Source organism: Acinonyx jubatus, chromosome C1 (assembly GCF_027475565.1).
Source record: "Acinonyx jubatus isolate Ajub_Pintada_27869175 chromosome C1, VMU_Ajub_asm_v1.0, whole genome shotgun sequence".
NCBI classification, from domain to species: domain Eukaryota; kingdom Metazoa; phylum Chordata; class Mammalia; order Carnivora; family Felidae; genus Acinonyx; species Acinonyx jubatus.
In genome coordinates, this window is record NC_069381.1 from 200,130,294 (window position 1) to 200,150,003 (window position 19,710).

Sequence of the window (19,710 nt, forward strand, 5' to 3'; positions counted from 1 at the left end):
TCATTGGTAAAATGAGGATCATCTTGCAGGGTTGTTGAAAGGATTATGGAAAAAAGTACATGTCAAGTAGCTGGCATAGACTGGGCACAGAACAGACAACTCTTATTATAATTTATAACCTAACATCTTTGGCACTTACTATGTGTAAGGCGTCAGGTACTGGGCCTGACAGGACAAGTTAGCCCTGTCTTTAAGGAGCCACGACACATGTAAGTAAAGAGGAGGAACTACCCACAGCAGTGCCGGGCACCCCGGGGAGGGAGTCAAGGGTGGGGGTACAGAGAAGGCTTCCCAGGCTGGCATTCACTTGATCTGTGTCTTGAAGGAGAAGGCCTTAAGTAAGGGAAGAGTATTCCAGAAGGGAGGAATTTCGTGAGCAAAAACCTGGAGATGGAACTCCTGGGGCTTGTTCAGGGACCTGATGGCTTGTCAGGGTTGGAGGAAGAGAGGGAGACATGGCCGGGTGGGTGTTTGGGCTGAGGGCTTTGGATGCTAGTAGGTACGTCGAGTGCGGTAGGTGCCGTCAAGGTTTCCAGGTCGGGAGGTAGCATGCAATGCCATTGGCAGAGTGTGGACTGTGCCAGTGGAGGGCTTTTTTGGGTGCCGTGCTGCAGACGGGACCAGCAGTGGCCATGCGGGATGAAGAGGGGACTGAGGGAGGGGCCCTAGGAATGAAACCTGTCAGCACTTTGATGCCCAGGTGTGACCGCCAGAGGTGCAGAAATGAAGGGTAGTTAGCGGGGTAGGAACTCACAGAGGGTGAATCAGTGTGGGAGAAAGATGAGAAGTCACTGGAGGGACAGCCAAGAGGGGCTAGGGCTGCAGGTGTAGGCTTGGCAGCCTGGACTTCGGGTTTGCTGCAGGGTGGACGTACTTCTTGCTGTCCGCCCCCCTCTTGCCCCCTCGCTGCTCCCTCAGCGGGTGAGGGTAAAGGGCCAGGCCTGTGGTGGCATGGGTCCAGCCCTCCAAACCTCCTCACTCAGGCTCAGTGTCATTGTCTCCCTGCCCACCCCCCAGACAGGGATGTCCACCGCTTGGTGTTCCCTGCTGTGGGACCTCAACATGCCGGCGTCTACAAGAGTGTCATCGCCAACAAGCTGGGCAAAGCTGCGTGCTATGCCCACCTCTATGTCACAGGTAAGGCAGGCACTTTCTCAGTCAGCTGGCTTCTGCCTACACAGAGGCCTAGGTGAGGGAGGGGCCTCCCTTCCCCTTATGCCCTTTGGAGCCGCTTGGCCTTGCCCTTGGCCCTGTGGCTGTGCCTCTGGTCTCCATCCCACTGTCCTGAGGCTTGGTGATCCTGCGGAGCCATTGGGCCCTAAAAGACCCAGCAGACCTCTGACCTCTGGCTTTCAGATGTGGTTCCAGGCCCCCCAGATGGCGCCCCGCAGGTGGTGGCTGTGACTGGGAAGATGATCACGCTCACATGGAACCCCCCCAGGAGTCTGGACATGGCTATTGGTGGGTCAGGCTGCACAGGGCTGTGGGTGGGGATGGAATGTGGGCAGGGGCACCCAGGCAGGGGCACCCAGGGAGCCAGGATGGGGAGGCAGGACCCAGAGAGGTGTACCAGTGGAGGGTAGGACAGAGCAGGGGACTCGGAACATGGCCAGGAGCTGCTATGCCTGTCTCCTCTCCAAGGTGGATAAAGCCCTGGGTCTGCATCAGGGGAGGCCACAAAGGGGCCTCCACGTTCCCTTTCTCAGAGGGACTGGGTGTTTGGGTCATGATCCTGGGAATACCCTCCCCTTCCCTGTGCATATGACTTCTCCCTGCTTTGTACCTCAGTTTCTCCATCTCAGGTTGTAGCAAGAAATTGGGATATGAGTTAAACTCCCTCCATGCCTACAACTGGACCCCATGCCTGGCACCTGGTTGGCCCTGAGCATGGCTGGCCAGGGTGGAAAGAGCAGATGGGAGGTAGGCAGAAGCAACAGGAGAAACTGAGGCAGGTCCTTAGAGCAGACTAATGATGAGTTTCTGGGTCCTGAGCCAGCTGAATGGGGATGGGGGGACAGGGGGTGTCCCAGCAATGCCCACCTCTAGCAGCTACTTCCCCACTAGACCCAGACGCCCTGACCTACACCGTGCAGCACCAGGTTCTGGGCTCAGACCAGTGGACAGTGCTGGCCACGGGCCTGCGGGAGCCCGGGTGGGCAGCCATGGGGCTGCGTAAGGGGGTCCAGCACATCTTCCGGGTCCTCAGCACCACCATCAAGAGCAGCAGCAAGCCCTCACCCCCCTCTGAGCCTGTGCAGCTGCTGGAGCACGGTGAGCCTGGGTACTTCTATGGGGGTGGGGGTGGTTGGGGCTGCTGGGCCAGGGAACTGGGTCTTCGTGGTGGAGGCTCAAGGGCTGATCTAGACATTCTAGCTATGGTGGGAATAGCACGGCTGGGGGCAACCTTGACCAGTCCGAGCACGTTTTCCTCCTGAAAGCTGCATGCACAGTGGGCAAGGCTGAGGCTCTGGAGTCAGACAAGCTCGGGGCAAATTCCCCACTCTGCTACTTCCTGGCTATGTGCCCTAGACAGATAGCTGAACCTCTCTGAACCTCAGCTTCCTCATCTGTAAACACGGAGCTCCCATGGTGGTTGTTGGGTGGTTAAGAGCATACAGGACACTAAGGACCTGGTATTAAGCCCAGCACCAGCTCGTGCTCTTCTCTGTCCAGGCCCACCACTCGAGGAGGCGCCTGCTGTGTTGGACAAGCCGGACATCGTGTATGTGGCGGAGGGACAGCCCACCAGTGTCACGGTCACCTTCAACCATGTGGAGGCCCAGGTCGTCTGGAGAAGGTGGGGCCCTGCCTTGCATGCCTCATTCCCCACATGTAGCTGTCCAGCTCTGGCCATCCTGGCCTGACCCCCACCCTGTGCCTGGATGCTGGGTGACCTCCCTGTCGTGTCTCTTAGCTGCCGAGGGGCTCTCCTAGAGGCACGGGCAGGTGTGTACGAGCTGAGCCAGCCGGATGATGACCAGTACTGTCTTCGCATCTGCCGGGTGAGCCGCCGAGACGTGGGGCCCCTCACCTGCACTGCCCGCAACCGCCACGGCACACAGGCCTGCTCAGTCACCCTGGAGCTGGCAGGTGGGTGACAGGACGCTTCCTTCCCTCTCCTCCCTGTCAGGCCCATGGTCCTTGCCTTATGCCCCCAGGTGCATATACCCTCCTGTCAGGCCTGGCCATCTAATGGCTGTAATAATACGAATGCTAGCAGAAATAACAGTGATAGTACGAATAAGATATTTATTGAGCACCTAGTATGTGCCAGGCTCAGTGCCAGATACCTTCCGTGTATCACCTCATGGAATATTTACGTTAGCCCTGCGATATGGGACTGGTTATTGTCCTCATTTGACAGATGGGAAAACTGAGGCTTGGAGAGTATGCTAAGTAACAGGCCCAAGGTCACACAACTTGATAAGGACAGGAGCTGGGATTCGAGCCTGGATGCCCAACGCCAGGGCCAACTCCTGGCTCCCGTGTTAAACACAACAGGAAATAGCACCTCAAATGTAACAAGTGTAAGGGGACCAAGTTTAATTTCAAAAAGAAAAAAGCCCAAGCAAGCACATTTGATTAGCAGACTCTCAGCTCTGGGGACCCTGGCTGCCCTTTTGCACTGGTCTATTTGACAGACCCTGCCAGCCTTTGCAGTGAGGACCCTTTTTATAATTTCTCCTTTAAAGATGTAGGCTCTCAACCGGTGGCATGCGTTAAGTAGTAATTGTCTTGTTTTCCGGTTTGTTAATTAACTCTAGGCATATGTACCCGCCACTCAGAACTTCAGATCAGCATGAGCTAAACAGTGTTACCTGCTGAGTAGATACAATTCCAACCAAAGGCAAAGAAAGTGACATTTTAGTTAGCACAGGCAATCATATCTGGATAAATGTACATTTGCTGGTGCTTTTAAAAAATTGTTCAAGTTCACTTGAAACCTTCCAGTCCTTTGACCTTCACGGAATAACCCCCCACCACCTCTGGACAAGAAACCAGATTCCCCGAGGGGTGGGAAGGGATCTTGAGCGTGGAAGAGAAGTGGCCGTAGGATGTGTGAGGAAGAGGTGAGGGAGCCCTGCTGGCCCTGATATGGATGGGGGATGGGCACCGATCATCTGGGTCCCCGTGTCCCTTTTTTGTGTTTCCTCCCTTGCCCAGCTTCTCCACCCGCCCCCCCGCCCCCCGCCCCGACACTTCCTACTCAGCTGCCACTTTGCTCCTTGAGCGTACCATCTATAGGACTCATTTTTCTTCCCAGATAGAGGAAGAGCCTTAGGGTTTGGGAAGCCCTGGCTACTGAGAGCCCTGCAGCCCAGCAAGGCTGGGACAGTGACTGAGAGAGAGAGAGAGACACTGTGTTCCAGTTAGCTGGGACTAGAACAGGCCTGGGGCTTGGATCTTCATGCCCCTCCCACTGTGCCCACCACCCCCCAGCCCCCAGGCAGGGCAAGTGGAATTGCCTCCTTCCTCCATATCTGCCCCACGGTAGGGTCTTATTCACTCCCAGGGTGCCCCCCTTTTATCTCTACAAAGTCAGACTGGGTGCCTGTGATGGGTGGTGGTCCCTGCCCTGTGCCCCTGTTCTTCCCTCAGGGCCTGCTCACTCCCACTCCTCTTAAAGCTGAGACCCTCAGGGGCGCCTGGGTGGCGCAGTTGGTTAAGCGTCCGACTTCAGCCAGGTCACGATCTCGCGGTCCGTGAGTTCGAGCCCCGCGTCAGGCTCTGGGCTGATGGCTCAGAGCCTGGAGCCTGTTTCCGATTCTGTGTCTCCCTCTCTCCCTGCCCCTCCCCCGTTCATGCTCTGTCTCTCTCTATCCCAAAAATAAATAAAAACGTTGAAAAAAAATTTTTTTTAAATAAAAATAAAAAAATAAAGCTGAGACCCTCAAACATGCTCAGGAGGTGGGGCACTGGGAAGTCACAGGTTCCTCTGTGAAGCACGCTAGAATAGGTATTTAATTCCATTCCGAGAATTAGAAGCCACTCTGCCAGGAAATAACATGACCGCATGATATGCGTAGAGAATGAAATCACTGTCACATGTGGGAGAGCAAAGCTGAGGATTGGTATCTGTTTGTTCATCTTGTCATCTCCCAGATGGCAAAAGGCCCCTTTAAACATTTAAACAAGATTTAGAGAGAAAACGTCAAGATACGGGCAATGCCATCCGCAAATTTAATTCAGGGTCACAGCCTGAGCTGCCTTCCGGGGCCCAGGACAGTAAAGCCCGAGGTAGGGCTGTGCAGAAGGGCGGTCACCCACAGGGGGCAGCATCGAGCCACTCTGCGCCAGCCCATTAATGCAGTGAGGGAAGAGGCTCACTCAGCATGGCCAATCCTGATTTTTTCAAGAGAGGCAGGAAATCCAGATTTCTTTTGTGTGTCAAAATCTCCTAGTTTCAGAGCTGGCAAATGAACACTGAGGGTCCAGCGAAGCAAGGCTGCACCCTCTGGCTTAGGTTTTCTGGGATTTGTAGAACATCACATATGGATTTACAGGCAAGGAACTCTGGTGTTCCCAGGGGCCGAGTTTGAGACCCCGGTGGGTGGGGTGCTGGGGTGTAGGGGCTTCTGGTGTTCTGCCTGAGCCTGTCACTGAGGGAGGGAGGGCTTGGAGAGGGACTGAAAAGGCATGCCCTCGTGACCTCAGTGTTGTCACCTTCCCTTCCTCACCCCACCCCTGTGTATTTCAGAGGCCCCTCGATTTGAGTCCATCATGGAGGACGTGGAGGTCGGGGCTGGGGAAACCGCACGCTTTGCTGTAGTGGTTGAGGGGAAACCACTGCCAGACATCATGTGGTACAAGGTCAGAGGGTGACAGAGGCCTCAGGGAGTCCTAGCATGGGGCTGGCTGGGAGCCTGAGGGTGAGGGAGGAGGGATTTCTGGACGGAGGGGTCTTGGCAACCTTAGGAGGAGGGGAGCCTGGACAGAGAAGAACAAAGGTGCTGCCAGAGGTGTGGCTAGGAGAAGAAAATGGGACCCAGGGTGCCGTGTGACAATCGTGGGTGTTTCAGGAACCAGGGCACTAACTGGGTGGTGCAGGGCTATTACTGGGAAATAAAGTGGAGCCAGTTTCGGGTGCTGAAGGGAGCAAGGCCCCTGGGGCAGCGATAGTATCGAGCTGTGGGGTAGGAGTGTTCCTGGCACTTGAGGTAGGGCTGAGACTGGGTCTCAGTCATGGAGATAAAGGTGGGTCCCAGGTAGAGGTAAAGCCAGGCCTGGGCTGGAGGTGACGGCCAACTCTGCAGGACGAGGTGCTGCTGACCGAGAGTAGCCATGTGAGCTTCGTGTATGAAGAGAGCGAGTGCTCCCTGGTGGTGCTCAGCACAGGGACCCAGGATGGAGGCGTCTATACCTGCACTGCACGGAACCTGGCTGGCGAAGTCTCCTGCAAAGCAGAGTTGGCTGTGCGTTCAGGTGGGCTGGAGTGCGAAGGGAGAAAGGCAGAATGCTTGTTCTCGGGAATGCCATGTGAGCCCCCAGCCAGGAACCACTCACCAGGCCCTTCCCTCTTAAGCCACCACTATCTTCCAGCGCCGGCACCCCACGTCGGGCCCCCAACATTCCTGGTCCTCTTTTGTCTCCTTCATCTGCCTTGCCTGTCCCGGTCTCTGCCCTCGTTACTCTCTTGCCTTCCCCCACCTAACACCAGGCATCTCTTCCCCAGCCCAGACAGCCATGGAAGTAGAGGGGGCCGGGGAGGCCGAGGAACAGCGAGGAAGGAGACTCAGTGACTTCTATGACATCCATCAAGAGATCGGCAGGTGTGGGGCCGGGAGAGAGTGCCAAGCCTGGGAGCCAAGGGCGCCTGGGTCTGAGGCTAGGAGGCCTTGGAGAGCCAGGGCTACCTCAATGACGGAGCCCCTCACCTCCCTGTGTCGTCACCCAGGGGTGCCTTCTCCTACCTGCGGCGCGTGGTGGAGCGAAGCTCCGGCCTGGAGTTTGCAGCCAAGTTCATCCCCAGCCAGGCCAAGCCAAAGGCATCAGCATGGCGGGAAGCCCGGCTGCTGGCCCGGCTCCAGCACGACTGCGTCCTCTACTTCCATGAGGCCTTTGAGAGGCGTCGGGGACTGGTCATTGTCACCGAGCTGTATCCTGGGATAGGCTGGGCGGGTAGGGGACACGTGGCCAATTAGCAACATGTTTTATACTTTACAAAGTGGTCCCATTGACCTTTAGGAGGTGCTGACCACCTATTAGGAAATGTTCCCATCGATGATTGGGAGTTCTGAAGACATCTTGTCAGAACTTTACAGAGTAGAGTCTGGAGATTTCTGCAAAAAAACAACACTTTTTAGCTCCCCCACCCCTGTCTTTTTAAATTTTTTTTTTTAATGTTTATTCTTGAGAGAGAGAGAGACAGAGACAGAGACAGAGGATGAGCGGGGGAGGGGCAGAGAGAGAGAGGGGCACAGAATCTGAAGCAGGCTCCAGGCTCTGAGCTGTCAGCACACAGCCTGATGCGGGGCTTGAACTCTTGAACTGAGAGATCATGACCTGTGCCAAAGTCAGACTCTCAACCATCCGAGCCACCCAGGCACCCCTTTTAGCTTAAATTTACATAGCATTTAGTGGGTGCCTGGCAGTGCTCCTAAGTTTTGCCAATATTAACCTATTTAATCCTCGTGTATACCTATGTCATGGAATTTTTTTATCCCCATTTTACAGATGATAAAACTGAAGTATAGAGAGATTAAGTAACTCATCCAAGGTCACATGGCTAACAAAAGATGTGTACATGAAATACAGTACAATATATCGAAGTGGATCCAATATATCCACTTTCGAAGTGACCCCATTTCAGATGAGCATTAGGACTGGTTTTATTTGAAAGGTTGTTTTCATGAAGAATAGATTTTGCCCTTCCATGAGAGCTCTGTTTAAACAGAGGCACACTGTGATAAGGTGGTCAGCTTGTCTCTCCCATTAGCTGGGTGACCATATCCTTCACACCAGCCTTCCAGTCTACACTTTAAGAGCCCAAACCTCAGAAAAATGACCATTTGTTAAATGTCACAGGTCATTCTCAAAAAGAGGCAAGAAGTTCCATCCATGGTCCACAAAATTCGGCTCTAACTTGGCCTTTTTAAATAGGTAACGAAAGGGTATGAGTGAAGATGTCATCCCCATTCTCCACCCGAGGGAACCTAGGCTCAGAGAGGTTGGGTGACTTGCCTGAGACCCCACAGCAAATGAGAGTTCAAGCAGGGTGGTCCCATCTATGCACCCAGATGATAGGGAAAGGGTGGAAACACAGAACTGGTATTACATACGTTTTAAGGGGAAGGAGAACTCTGTGCAGAGCCGGGATCTGACTTGAGCTCTAGGGGTAGAGGGCACTGCCCGGGGAGGGCCCAGGAGTTGGCCCTACTGTCACTGTTCTCCTTGATCTGGGACATAGATGCACAGAGGAGCTGCTGGAGCGAATGGCCAGGAAACCCACCGTGTGTGAGTCTGAGGTGAGGGCAGTGGGTGGTAGGGGTCAGGTTGGGCACCTGTGGTTACCCACCTGAGCTCTGAGAATTGAGGGGTGGGTCCTGGGCATGCCATCCATGCCCATGAATAGGCCAGGGGTGGCGGTGGAGAGGACTGTTAGGCAGGCAGGACCAGACTTCCCACGCTGGGACTTGCACAGTCCTCTGTAAATCTCAGTAGGCCCACTGGCCCCTACCTGTGTTGTTTCCCAGTCTTCCCCCCATAAACATTCCTCAGATATTTCTCTCGGGAGGCACCCCACCTCAACTCTATTTAGTCTCACTGCTGTCCCGCCATGGAGGGCTGTACAAATTGTACACTGCACAGTTCTACTTATTATAATGTAAATGGCTCCCTCCTATATTTGTGCTGTGCCCAACCTATACAGTTGTACTTGGAGGCCCCAGATCTCAGAAACCCCAAACCTATGTTTCAGCTACCTCCACCAGCCGGCCATCTGAAGGCCACTTCTCAGGCATGGCCTGATCTCTTGCCACAGCTCTGGTGGTGAGCAAACCTAATACCCCACCCTTGCCCCCGCGGACTTTGGGCCTCCTGTTTCCACAGATCCGGGCCTACATGCAACAAGTGCTCGAGGGAATATGCTACCTGCACCAGAACCATGTGCTGCACTTGGATGTCAAGGTGAGGTGCAGGCGGGGGTGGGGAGCAGGCAGCCCCCGTGGGAGGCAGGCAGTGGGGCATCCCCCCCTCTTCACTCAGCTCCCATGCCTTCCCTTGTGTTCTGCAGCCTGAGAACCTGATGGTGTGGGATGGCGCAGAGGGTGAGGAGCAGGTGAGGATCTGTGACTTTGGGAATGCCCAGGAACTGACTCCGGGAGAGCCCCAGTACTGCCAATATGGCACACCTGAGTTCGTGGCACCTGAGATTGTCAATCAGACCCCCGTGTCTGGAGTCACTGACATCTGGTAATGCTGGCATACTGGGCCACGGGTGGGCCAGGGCCTCTTCCCTCAGTGCCATGCTGGGGTCTTGCTCGCTGGCAGAGGAGCCTCACTAAGCCCAGATTCCTCCTCTGACAGTAGGTCTATTGACCATGTTTCTACCTGCCCCTCATCAGCCAGAGTTGACCCAGTCACTCAAGGCCTTAGCCCTCCCTGTCCATCCTTGGCTCCTGATCTCCCCTAGGTGCGGGGACTTCCCCCTCTGTGGCCATCTTGCCTCCCCGCAGTGAGGGAGGGCAGCTCTTTGGCTCCCAGAGTCCTCTGTGCTTCCTGGGCTGGCCCTGCCATGACCCTTGACTCCTCCAGGGACCTTGAGACCTCTGGGTTGAGAGGCCTCCTGGAAGGAGGCATCCCTGTGCCCATTTGTCCCAGTGAGGACACTCCTCACTAGATTAGCAGTAGCAGAAAACCGCTCACTGCTGGTGGGAGGCGGGCTGTCCACTTACCCCTCGATTACTCTCTTTTCCCCACAGGCCTGTGGGCGTTGTTGCCTTCCTCTGGTAAGGACCCCTCTACACCCAGTTTCCAATGGTCTCCTAGCAGGCCCACCCCTAACATTTGCAGAGCCTGGGGCAGGAGAGCAGTTTAGGGCCTGCAGCCCACCCCTTCTCTTTCTCCCCCCTGCACTGTCAGGGGCCTCACGTGCATGAATGTGGATGCCTCGGGCTGCGAGTCTAAGCTCTGTCTGCCACCACGCTCCTCGGTGAAGGGCGGTCATGCTAGCAGCATGCTTGAGAGGCTGGACAGAGAGAGGCCCGTGCAGGCTCAGTGCCATCTAGGCAGAGTATTATAAGGCCCTGAGTGTTCAGAACAGGCACTAGAAGAAAGAGGCTCAGGCTCAGGGCGGCGTATCCCCTGGGCACAGACTCTTCACCTCAGGAACAGGCCGTGGCTGGAGGAGGGACAAAATAGGTCCTCTAAAGCATGGGTGCAGGGCCCAGCTGGGTGCTCAGGTCTCAAAGCAGTACTGCCTCCTCACCTATTTGGCAGTGGGGGGTGGCGGCAGGACAGGCAAGAGCCTGAAAGACTGCCCTCTGTTTGGATTCACCCTGCCTCTGCCTTCCCCAGAGCCCCAGGGCCTCCACCTGTCCCCAGCCCCATGTCCCCACTGGCATCCCTCATAGTCTCTGCCTCAGCCCAGGGCCCCGCCCACCTCTCATGCTGGCCCTCTCTGCCTCTGCAGTCTGACGGGAATCTCCCCATTTGTTGGGGAAAACGATCGGACGACATTGATGAACATTCGAAACTACAACGTGGCCTTCGAGGAGACCACATTTCTGAGCCTGAGCAGGGAGGCCCGGGGCTTCCTCATCAAAGTGCTGGTGCGGGACCGGCTGTGAGTACAGGGTCCTGAGGAGCCCCCCACCCCTCAGAGTCCCCTCATGCCGCCCCCCACTCCTGACCCAGCCTCTGCCCTTAGATGTTCAGTCTCTCAACTCCTTACAGGCCCTGTTTGCCCATGTGTTGACTGGCTCTCTGAATGAGTGATGGAGCCCTTCTTAACCTTCATTCCTTTACAGGAGGCCTACCGCAGAGGAGACCCTAGAACATCCTTGGTTCAAAGTGAGTCTCTTGCAAAGTTGTGGTAGAAGAGGTGGGGGGAGAGAACATTATTAACAGCTCCATTTATTGAGTACCTACTGTGTGCAGTATAGTCTGCGAGAGGCAATTTATAACCATATGGTCTGTTAGCCTCACAATAGCTCTGCATGGAAAGACATTATTACTCCTGTTTTGCTAATAAGCAAAGTCATCAGGGTTTTCCCTGGCTCTCAAGACCAGCCCTGGTCCTCCTCACTCCTGTGTGTCTGCCTCTGTCCTGCACTGCGGTTGGTGGGTGGCCCGGCTAGACCGGTCTCTTGGTTTTGAGCTCTGTGTGGCCAGAACTCTCACTCATTCATCTTCAAACCCCAGCACCACAGGGCAGAGGGGTGGAGTTCAGCATATGACCCAGAAAGAGTGACTGAATAAACCATCCATTGAGTGTTATGCTGGGTCAACTGAAGGTTGAGGTCATTCTGGTATCCGTCCTTGGATTATGAGCCTTGTCTCTCAGATCATAAATGAGCTCTTTTCAGACACCTGGGTGGGAGACTGAGGGAAATATCTGTCTCCGTCTGGCCCACCAAAGCTCCAGATGTCTGGGACGCCGGCTCTGTGTGAGACAGGTGGTGAGCTGGGGAGTGGAGCCCAGGCCAGGGGCCCAAGTGCAGGCTCCTGAGGGCAGCCAATGTGCCAAGATGGTGTAAGAGCCCTGGTGTAAGCCCCAAACCCACACGAAGAGCCACTGACTTTCTGCCCTTCCACTTAGGTTCAGGGATTTTGTCATTCGTAGGCACCTTGGCTGTGGGAGTCGTGACAGATCTAAGGGGAAGGGACCCCTAGGAACCCAGACTCAATGCTGCCCAGTCCACTGTCCCCTGCTGTGGACTTTGTCTCTCTGTTGCCAAACCTTGAAGGTCTAGGTTGGCAGAGGACTTTTTCTCAGGCCCTCTTTCCTGGGTTTGCAGACACAGGCCAAGGGTGCAGAGGTGAGCACGGATCATTTAAAGCTGTTCCTCTCCAGGCGGAGGTGGCAGGTGAGTTTGCCTGGGCCCTGCCTCTGTGCCTTCCACCTTTTTGCTCCACAGTTTTTTCTCTTGAACCCTGCCTTTTTTCTATCACGTGCCCTCGCTCCCCACTCGTCTGTCTTCATCTACTTTTTATTCTCTCAACCCCCAGTTTCACTCCCGTTCCCCAACCCTCCGCCTGCCTGGGGTCTTCTCCCCTGGGGCTGAGGTGGGCTTGAGTGGGTCAGTCTGGCCTCAGGGGTCCCTCTCAGGTCTGACTCTAGTACCTTGTCTCCAGCGCTCCCAGATCAGCTACAAGTGCCACCTGGTGCTGCGCCCCATCCCTGAGCTGCTGCGGGCACCCCCAGAGCGGGTGTGGGTAGCCATACCCAGAAGACCACCCCCCAGTGGGGGGCTCTCATCTTCCTCTGACTCTGAGGAGGAAGAGCTGGAGGAGCTGCCCTCAGTGCCCCGGCCACTGCAGCCTGAGTTCTCGGGTTCCCGGGTGTCCCTCACTGACATTCCCACTGAGGATGAGGCCCTGGGCGCCCCAGAGGCTGGCATGGCCACCCCCATGGACTGGCAGGAGGAGGGAAGGGCCCCCTCTCAGGACCAGGAGGCCCCCAGCCCTCAGGCCCTCCCCTCCCCAGGCCAGGAGCCCCAAGCTGGGTCCAGCCCCCAGCGGAGGGAGCTCCGGAGGGGCACCTCTGCCGAGAGTGCCCTGCCCCGGGCCGGGCCGAGGGAGCCGGGCCGGGGCCTGCACAAGGCAGCCTCTGTGGAGCTGCCGCAGCGCCGAAGCCCCAGCCCGGGTGCCACCCGCCTGACCCGGGGAGGCCTGGGTGAGGGTGAGTATGCCCAGAGGCTGCAGGCCCTGCGCCAGCGGCTGTTGCGGGGAGGCCCTGAGGATGGCAAGGTCAGTGGCCTCAGGGGCCCCCTGCTAGAGAGCCTGGGGGACCGTGCCCGGGATCCCCGGCTGGCACGGGCTGCCTCCAGTGAGGCAGCCCCTCGACACCAGCCCCCACCTGAGACCCGGGGCCTGCAGAAGAGCAGCAGCTTCTCACAGGGAGAGGCAGAGCCCCGGGGCAGGCACCGCCGTGCTGGGGCGCCCCTCGAGATCCCCGTGGCCAGGCTTGGGGCCCGCAGGCTACAGGAGTCTCCCTCCTTGTCTGCCCTCAGTGAGGCCCAACCACCCAGCCCTACGAGGCCCAGCGCCCCCAAATCCAGTGTCCCCAAGTCTTTGAAACCTCCTACCACCACACCCAGTGATGCCCCGCAGCCCTTGGCACCCCAGCCTGCCCAAGAGAAGGCCCCAGAGTCCACGCTGGAGCCGGTCCCAGCCCCCAAGCCCACACAGCCCTCTGTGACTCCGCAAACCCCAGTGGCCCCCCTCACACCTTATGCCCAGATCATGCAGTCGCTCCAGCTGTCAGGTCACACGACGGGCCCCCTGCAGAGCCCTGGGGCATCTCCATCAGAGCCCAGACCCCACCCTGCTGTGTTTGCCCGGGTGGCCTCCCCGCCTCCGGGAGCCTCCGAGAAGCGCGTGCCTTCAGCCGGGGTGCCCCCAGTGCTAGCCGAGAAAGCCCGGGTACCCACGGTGCCCCGCAGGCCAGGTAGCAGTCTCAGTAGCAGCATCGAGAACCTAGAGTCAGAGGCTGTATTCGAGGCCAAGTTCAAGCGCAGCCGTGAGTCGCCCCTGTCGCGGGGGCTGCGATTGCTGAGCCGCTCGCGCTCAGAGGAACGCGGCCCCTTTCGCGGGGCCCAGGAGGAGGACGGCATGTACCGGCCCAGCCCGGCAGGAACGCCACTGGAGCTGGTGCGACGGCCGGAGCGTTCCCGCTCCGTGCAAGACCTCAGGGCGGTCGGGGAGCCGGGCCTCGTCCGCCGCCTCTCGCTGTCGCTGTCCCAGCGTCTGCGGCGGACCCCGCCCGCGCAGCGCCACCCAGCCTGGGAGGCCCGCGGTGGGGACGGGGAGAGCTCGGAGGGCGGCAGCTCGGCGCGGGGCTCCCCGGTGCTGGCCGTGCGCAGGAGGCTCAGCTCCACGCTTGAGCGGCTGTCCAGCCGGTTGCAGCGCAGCGGCAGCAGCGAGGACTCAGGGGGCGCATCGGGTCGCAGCACGCCGCTGTTTGGACGGCTGCGCAGGGCCACGTCGGAGGGCGAGAGTCTGCGGCGCCTCGGCCTCGCACACAACCAGCTGGCGGCCCAGGCCGGCGCCAGCACGCCCTCCGCAGAGTCCCTGGGCTCCGAGGCCAGCGCTACGTCCGGCTCCTCGGGTGAGGGACAGGGGCAGAGTGGCCGGTAAATGTGTGAACACGTGCGGGTGGGGGGTGGGGTGGAGCTGTGAGGATAGGTGCAGAGCCCGGAAGAGGGTGGGAGGGCTGGAAGGAGGCTCTGGGAGGAGGAGCTGGAGGTCCTGGAGAGGGGGCTGAGGCTGGTTTGGGAGCAAGCTGCGGTGGGGGCTAGAAGTTCTCTACTTCCCTGGGCTGAGGGCCTCAGGGAGGTGGGAGCTTTCTGGCACTGGTTGGGCCAGGGCTTATGGGCCTGGGTCTTCACAGCTCCTGGGGAAAGCCGGAGACGGCTTCGCTGGGGCTTCTCTCGGCTGCGAAAGGACAAGGGGTTATCACAGCCAAACCTCTCTGCCAGTGCCCAGGAGGATTTGGGTCACCAGTATGTGCGCAGTGAATCAGGTAATAGAAGCCTGCTGGGTGAGTAGCCCCCTCCCTGCCTCAGGAGCGGTCCTTGAGGACGCTGGGCAGTAGTGGAAGGGACCCAGAGTCGGGAAAACAACAATAATAATAGCATTAACTGATCCTGTTGACTAGTAATGCTGAGTGTCCTAGTAAGTGCTTTACAAGCGCTGCCTCATCTAACCTTCCCACGTTGTTTAGGAACTGTTCTTATCATCATCCCTATTTTATGGGTGAGGAAACAGGTTTAGCCATGCTAGCCGAGAATTGGACTGCACGGTCCTCTGTAGCCAGAACCCAGAGGTGGCTTTGGGACACCGTACGTATGCCTCTCTTTGGCTAGCCTCCCCCTCCAAATGTGTGTACGTACAAAGACGTTCTTTCTTTCCCAGCCCAGCGGCCCACAATCTGGACTGTGCCCCCAATTCTGTGCCCCCAATTCTCTACTCCTCCAGAGCCCTGAACACCCTCGCTGCCCCTTCCTGTCCTCCCTGCCCCCACAGAAGGCACTTGTGTGGGGACAAGCAGTCTTCAGGGCTCTTTGCTGAGGGGTGGGGGACTTGGCATATGCCCTGGTCTGTTTCTCTGCCCAAGTATCCTGGGGCTGCAGGGAGAGAGGTATTCTCCACCTGGGGTCACCCCAGTTCCCCACCAGAAAAGGGCTCGTTCTTCAAGGACCACAGGCAAAGGCTTTTGTGGGGAGGGCAGCTTTTCCAGACCAGCACGCAGAAAAGAGCAGGCCCACCAAGCCCGGCTGTGTGCGGGATCTTTATCAGTCACCGCTCCGATCTTCCCCGGTTTCCTGATAAAACTCCTCAGCACCGTTCCAGCCATGCCTCCGCTGGACGCAGGGTGACTGTGTCCATCTTTGGCCAGGGGAGCTGGGGTGTCTTTCTTAAGGCAGCAGGGCCTATAGTGAGCAAAGGGGAGGGAAGGAGGCCAGCCGGTGGGGGCAGGGGTGGAAGAGGCAGGGAAAGAGAGATAAGCCAGCATCGAGGCCCAGGGACAGCTGATTCCTTCCCACTGGGGCTTCTCTCCCAGCTGCATTTTGCTTGTGCAGCTGATTTTCTGCAGAGGCAGTGTCCCCTTACCTCATCCTCTGCCCCCTCCCTGCAGGAAGAAGGCTGTCCCCCGTCCACTTTACCAACTAGGGCTGGCCTCTGCGGGAATGGAGGTGGGGCTGGCAGAGCTGAGCTGGGGTCACCTTTCACCTCTCCTCCTGGCCCCCCTCCCTCTCCCCTCTCCCCTCTCCCCAGCACCCTCACTTGGCCTGGAGGTGGCCACTGATGAAACTATATTTACTTTGCATTGTTGGCGCCTCGGTGTGGGACCCCTCCTAGGGAACACTAGGGTATAGTGGGAAAGGAGGGGTCATGCTTGCTCTCCTGATATCCACTCTGGCTGATCATCCCTCCCCTACGCAGCTCATCCCCACCTCTGCTCCCTCCTGGTTCTTTAGACAGGCAGCAGCTGGGGCTCCTAGGGGTATCGACCCCTCAGCTCTCTTCCCACATGAAAAATATACCCCATACCCCACCCTGCATTGGTCTCGACCAGATTGGGATTTTTCTAAAGAGACTTTCCAGGGAGCAGGAATGCAAATCCTCAGGACACCAAGGAGCCACAGGCAGGCTGTACAACAGCAAAGACCTTGACCCATCCACAGCCCAGGCTTGGACACACTCACCAGCCAGCTATGAAGCCAGCTTTGCTGAAACAGCCTATTTCTCTGGGGGTCTGGCCTTAGCTCCTCTACTGGGCATATCAACAGGATAGTAATCCTGACAACAATAAAAGCTAACATTTGTGAGCACTTATTACATGTTAGATACATGCTAAGCACTTTCCATACCTCTTTTAATTCTCACAGCCTAGGAGCTTTGTGTTAGGATTTTCCTCAATTTACAGACAAAACATGGTCCAAGGTCATACAGATACTGTCTCTTGTCCCTGCAGAAGCTCTCGCTAGTTAGCTGACCCAAAGGAGTATATATGAGGTCTGGGACCGTGTGCCCAGACCCCAGGTGGGGTAAGGGGCCGGGGAGGCTGACACACTTCTGGGGTCTGCCCCGTTTGCCTTGACTTTGGATCTTTCGAGATGACGCGTTTTGATTGAACGTAATGTTCAATCTCAGGAGTCTGTGCCCAAGTCACTGGCTCCTCTCACTTGCCCTGTGGTGCCCCACAGGAGTGGGTATTTCAAAATCTTAATCAGCATAGTGTCCCAATATTTGTTTTTACTTTATTTAACAGATGCTTATAGAACACTTACTTAGTTCCAGGCCCCACTCCAAGCGCTTTACAAACATTATGAGGTAGCTCCCAAGCATCTTCAATAGTCAACGAAAGAAAAAGCTAGTTCTACACCCAGAGGAGGTGATACCCTAAAGAAAATTCTCAAAGGCATGGCGTTGGGGTTCTCCTTCCCACATCTGACTGGGAAGGGACAACTTTTCACTCTGCTTCCTGCTGGCAGCCCCCGCTCTCACACACATCTTCCCTTCCCTCCTTGGTAAGTGAGCTGGGGTTCCTGCAGACCCATGGCTGTCTTTGTCCTCCCTGCAGATTTCCCTCCGGTCTTCCACATCAAACTCAAGGACCAGGTGCTGCTGGAGGGAGAGGCAGCCACCCTGCTCTGTCTGCCAGCGGCCTGCCCTGCACCCCACATCTCCTGGATGAAAGGTAAGGAGAACCCTCCTGTCACAGACAGCGGGCAGGCAAGTGGTCCCACAGCCAGGGGATGCTCAGGGGAGGTGGTAACTGGGGAGGGGGGCCTGGAGCCGTCTCACTCAGCAGCCCCCTCTGCTCTTCCCGGCCCGCAGACAAGCAGTCCCTGCAATCAGAGCCTTCAGTGATCATCGTGTCCTGCAAAGATGGACGGCAGCTGCTAAGCATCCCCCGGGTGGGCAAGCGACATGCTGGGCTCTATGAGTGCTCGGCCACCAATGTCCTGGGCAGCATCACCAGCTCCTGTACCGTGGCTGTGGCCCGTGAGCTAGGGGCAGGGACTGAGGGGGGCAGCGATGGCACATGGTGGGCTAGGGTTTGAGGGTCCCTAAGCTGGGGCACAGGGGCTCACTGGGGCTCCCTTCCTCTTGCCAGGCATCCCAGGAAAGTTAGCTCCTCCTGAGGTGCCCCAGACCTACCAGGACACGGCGTTGGTGCTCTGGAAGCCAGGAGATAGCCGGGCACCTTGCACATACACGCTGGAGCGGCGGGTGGATGGTGAGGGACGGGGCAGGCTGGCTGGCGGAAGAGGGGGTGGGAGCTGGGAGGTGCTCGGGTCCCGGGAGACAGTTGCCCTCCCTGGCTCCTCACAGATAGCCCTGGGAGCTTGGGCCACCCCTTCTGTGGCCTCAGCCCCTCCCCCATGCTGCCCTACAGGGGAGTCTGCCTGGCACCCTGTGAGCTCAGGCATCCCTGACTGTTACTACAACGTGACCCACCTGCCAATCGGTGTGACCGTGAGATTCCGTGTGGCCTGTGCCAACCGTGCTGGGCAAGGGCCTTTCAGCAACCCTTCCGAGAAGGTCATCGTCAGGGGCACACAAGGTCAGTGGGACAGGACGGGGGGTGGCCAGAGAACTATGGTTTTGCCCCGGGGGTACCATGGTGATGATTTTCTTTCTCTCCACTTAGATTCCTCAGTTCTGCCATCTGCTGCTCACCAAGACGCCCCTGTTACCTCAGGGCCAGCCAGGGCCCCGCCTCCTCACTCTCCTACCTCACTGGCCCCATCCCAGACTCCCACCCCAGCTCCTGCTCCCCCAGCCCCTCAGTCAGCCGCTCTCAGCCCCTCATGTCCCCCAACACCCCCCAGTCAGGCCTTGTCCTCCCTCAAGGCCGTGGGTCCTCCACCCCAAACCCCCCCACGAAAGCACAGAGGTCTGCAGGCTGCCCAGCAAGCAGAGCCCGCCCCACCCAGTGCCCAGGCCACCCCAAGTGAGCCCAAGTCTTCCATCCCTGACACTGGGACCCCAACCCCAGCCTCCACCCCTCAAGGGGTTAAACCAGCGTCTTCCACTACTCCCCTGTATATGGTAACCTCCTTTGTGTCTGCACCCCCAGCCCCTGAGCCCCCAGCCCCCGAGCCCCCTCCCGAGCCCACCAAGGTGACTGTGCGAAGCCTCAGCCCGGCCAAGGAGGTGGTCACCTCCCCTGTGGGTGGTCCCCCCAGCTCTCCTGGGCCAGAGGGCACCACTCTTCGACAGGGGCCCCCTCAGAAACCCTACACCTTCCTAGAGGAGAAGGCCAGGCAAGTGGGTCTGGGGAAGGGACGGAAGACGGAGGGGGGAGTGGGTGGGATGTAGGGAACAGCAATTCAGAGAGAAGATCAGGTTGCCCTGGGCAGGGTTGGGGAGGGACTGAGATCTGGATGCCTGGCATATTAAATTCAGATTTTCTCTGCCAGGCACTGTGCTAAGCTCTTTAATCATATGATACCATTTAATCTTCACAACCCTGAGAGACAGACAGAGACTGCATTATTATCATCAGCCGTTTCACAGATAGGAAAACTGAGGTTGGACAGGTTATGGGATTTGCCTGAGGCACAGAGCCAGTAAGTGGCAGAGCTGAGACTCCCATCCAGGCTCCTAGGATTGAACTTCAGAGGCCACGCTCAGAACCATTGCATACTTGCTGCTGGGGGTCCCTGCTTCCCCGACCTCCTCTTCTCTGATCATGTGGTGTCCCCCCCATACACACATAGGGGCCGCTTCGGTGTAGTGCGTGCATGCCGGGAGAACGCCACTGGGCGGACATTCGTGGCCAAGATCGTGCCCTACGCGGCTGAGGGCAAGCGGCGCGTCCTGCAGGAGTATGAAGTGCTGCGGACATTGCACCACGAACGGCTCATGTCCCTGCACGAGGCCTACATCACCCCGCGTTACCTTGTGCTCATCGCTGAGAGCTGCGGGAACCGGGAGCTCCTCTGTGGGCTCAGCGACAGGTAACCCGGCGACCTGGGGGAGCAGGGAGCAAGTGGGGGCAGCTGAGCTGGGATGTCACCTGCTCCGCCCGGGCCC

General features: G+C 57.7%; 1 protein-coding gene across 12 annotated transcripts in view; it reads left to right on the plus strand.

The window, feature by feature from the left end:
- The window catches only part of SPEG (striated muscle enriched protein kinase), a 57,104-nt gene that overhangs the window by 34,268 nt on the left and 3,126 nt on the right, over positions 1-19,710 (plus strand). For 11 of the 12 annotated variants that reach the window (XM_027049878.2, XM_027049859.2, XM_027049864.2 and 8 more), the window contains 24 exons: positions 1,018-1,137; positions 1,357-1,461; positions 2,065-2,271; positions 2,674-2,797; positions 2,915-3,090; positions 5,699-5,811; positions 6,255-6,423; positions 6,674-6,770; positions 6,896-7,096; positions 8,408-8,465; positions 9,049-9,126; positions 9,233-9,411; positions 9,921-9,947; positions 10,631-10,783; positions 10,968-11,010; positions 11,958-12,026; positions 12,295-14,269; positions 14,552-14,683; positions 17,249-17,365; positions 17,506-17,673; positions 17,786-17,908; positions 18,068-18,235; positions 18,323-18,938; positions 19,395-19,634. In XM_027049878.2, coding sequence (XP_026905679.1) covers positions 1,018-1,137; positions 1,357-1,461; positions 2,065-2,271; positions 2,674-2,797; positions 2,915-3,090; positions 5,699-5,811; positions 6,255-6,423; positions 6,674-6,770; positions 6,896-7,096; positions 8,408-8,465; positions 9,049-9,126; positions 9,233-9,411; positions 9,921-9,947; positions 10,631-10,783; positions 10,968-11,010; positions 11,958-12,026; positions 12,295-14,269; positions 14,552-14,683; positions 17,249-17,365; positions 17,506-17,673; positions 17,786-17,908; positions 18,068-18,235; positions 18,323-18,938; positions 19,395-19,634 — 5,458 coding nt within the window. Of the gene's footprint in view, positions 1-1,017; positions 1,138-1,356; positions 1,462-2,064; positions 2,272-2,673; positions 2,798-2,914; positions 3,091-5,698; positions 5,812-6,254; positions 6,424-6,673; positions 6,771-6,895; positions 7,097-8,407; positions 8,466-9,048; positions 9,127-9,232; positions 9,412-9,920; positions 9,948-10,630; positions 10,784-10,967; positions 11,011-11,957; positions 12,027-12,294; positions 14,270-14,551; positions 14,684-17,248; positions 17,366-17,505; positions 17,674-17,785; positions 17,909-18,067; positions 18,236-18,322; positions 18,939-19,394; positions 19,635-19,710 lie in introns of those variants that run through there. The other variant, XM_027049923.2, reaches the window with a different exon arrangement.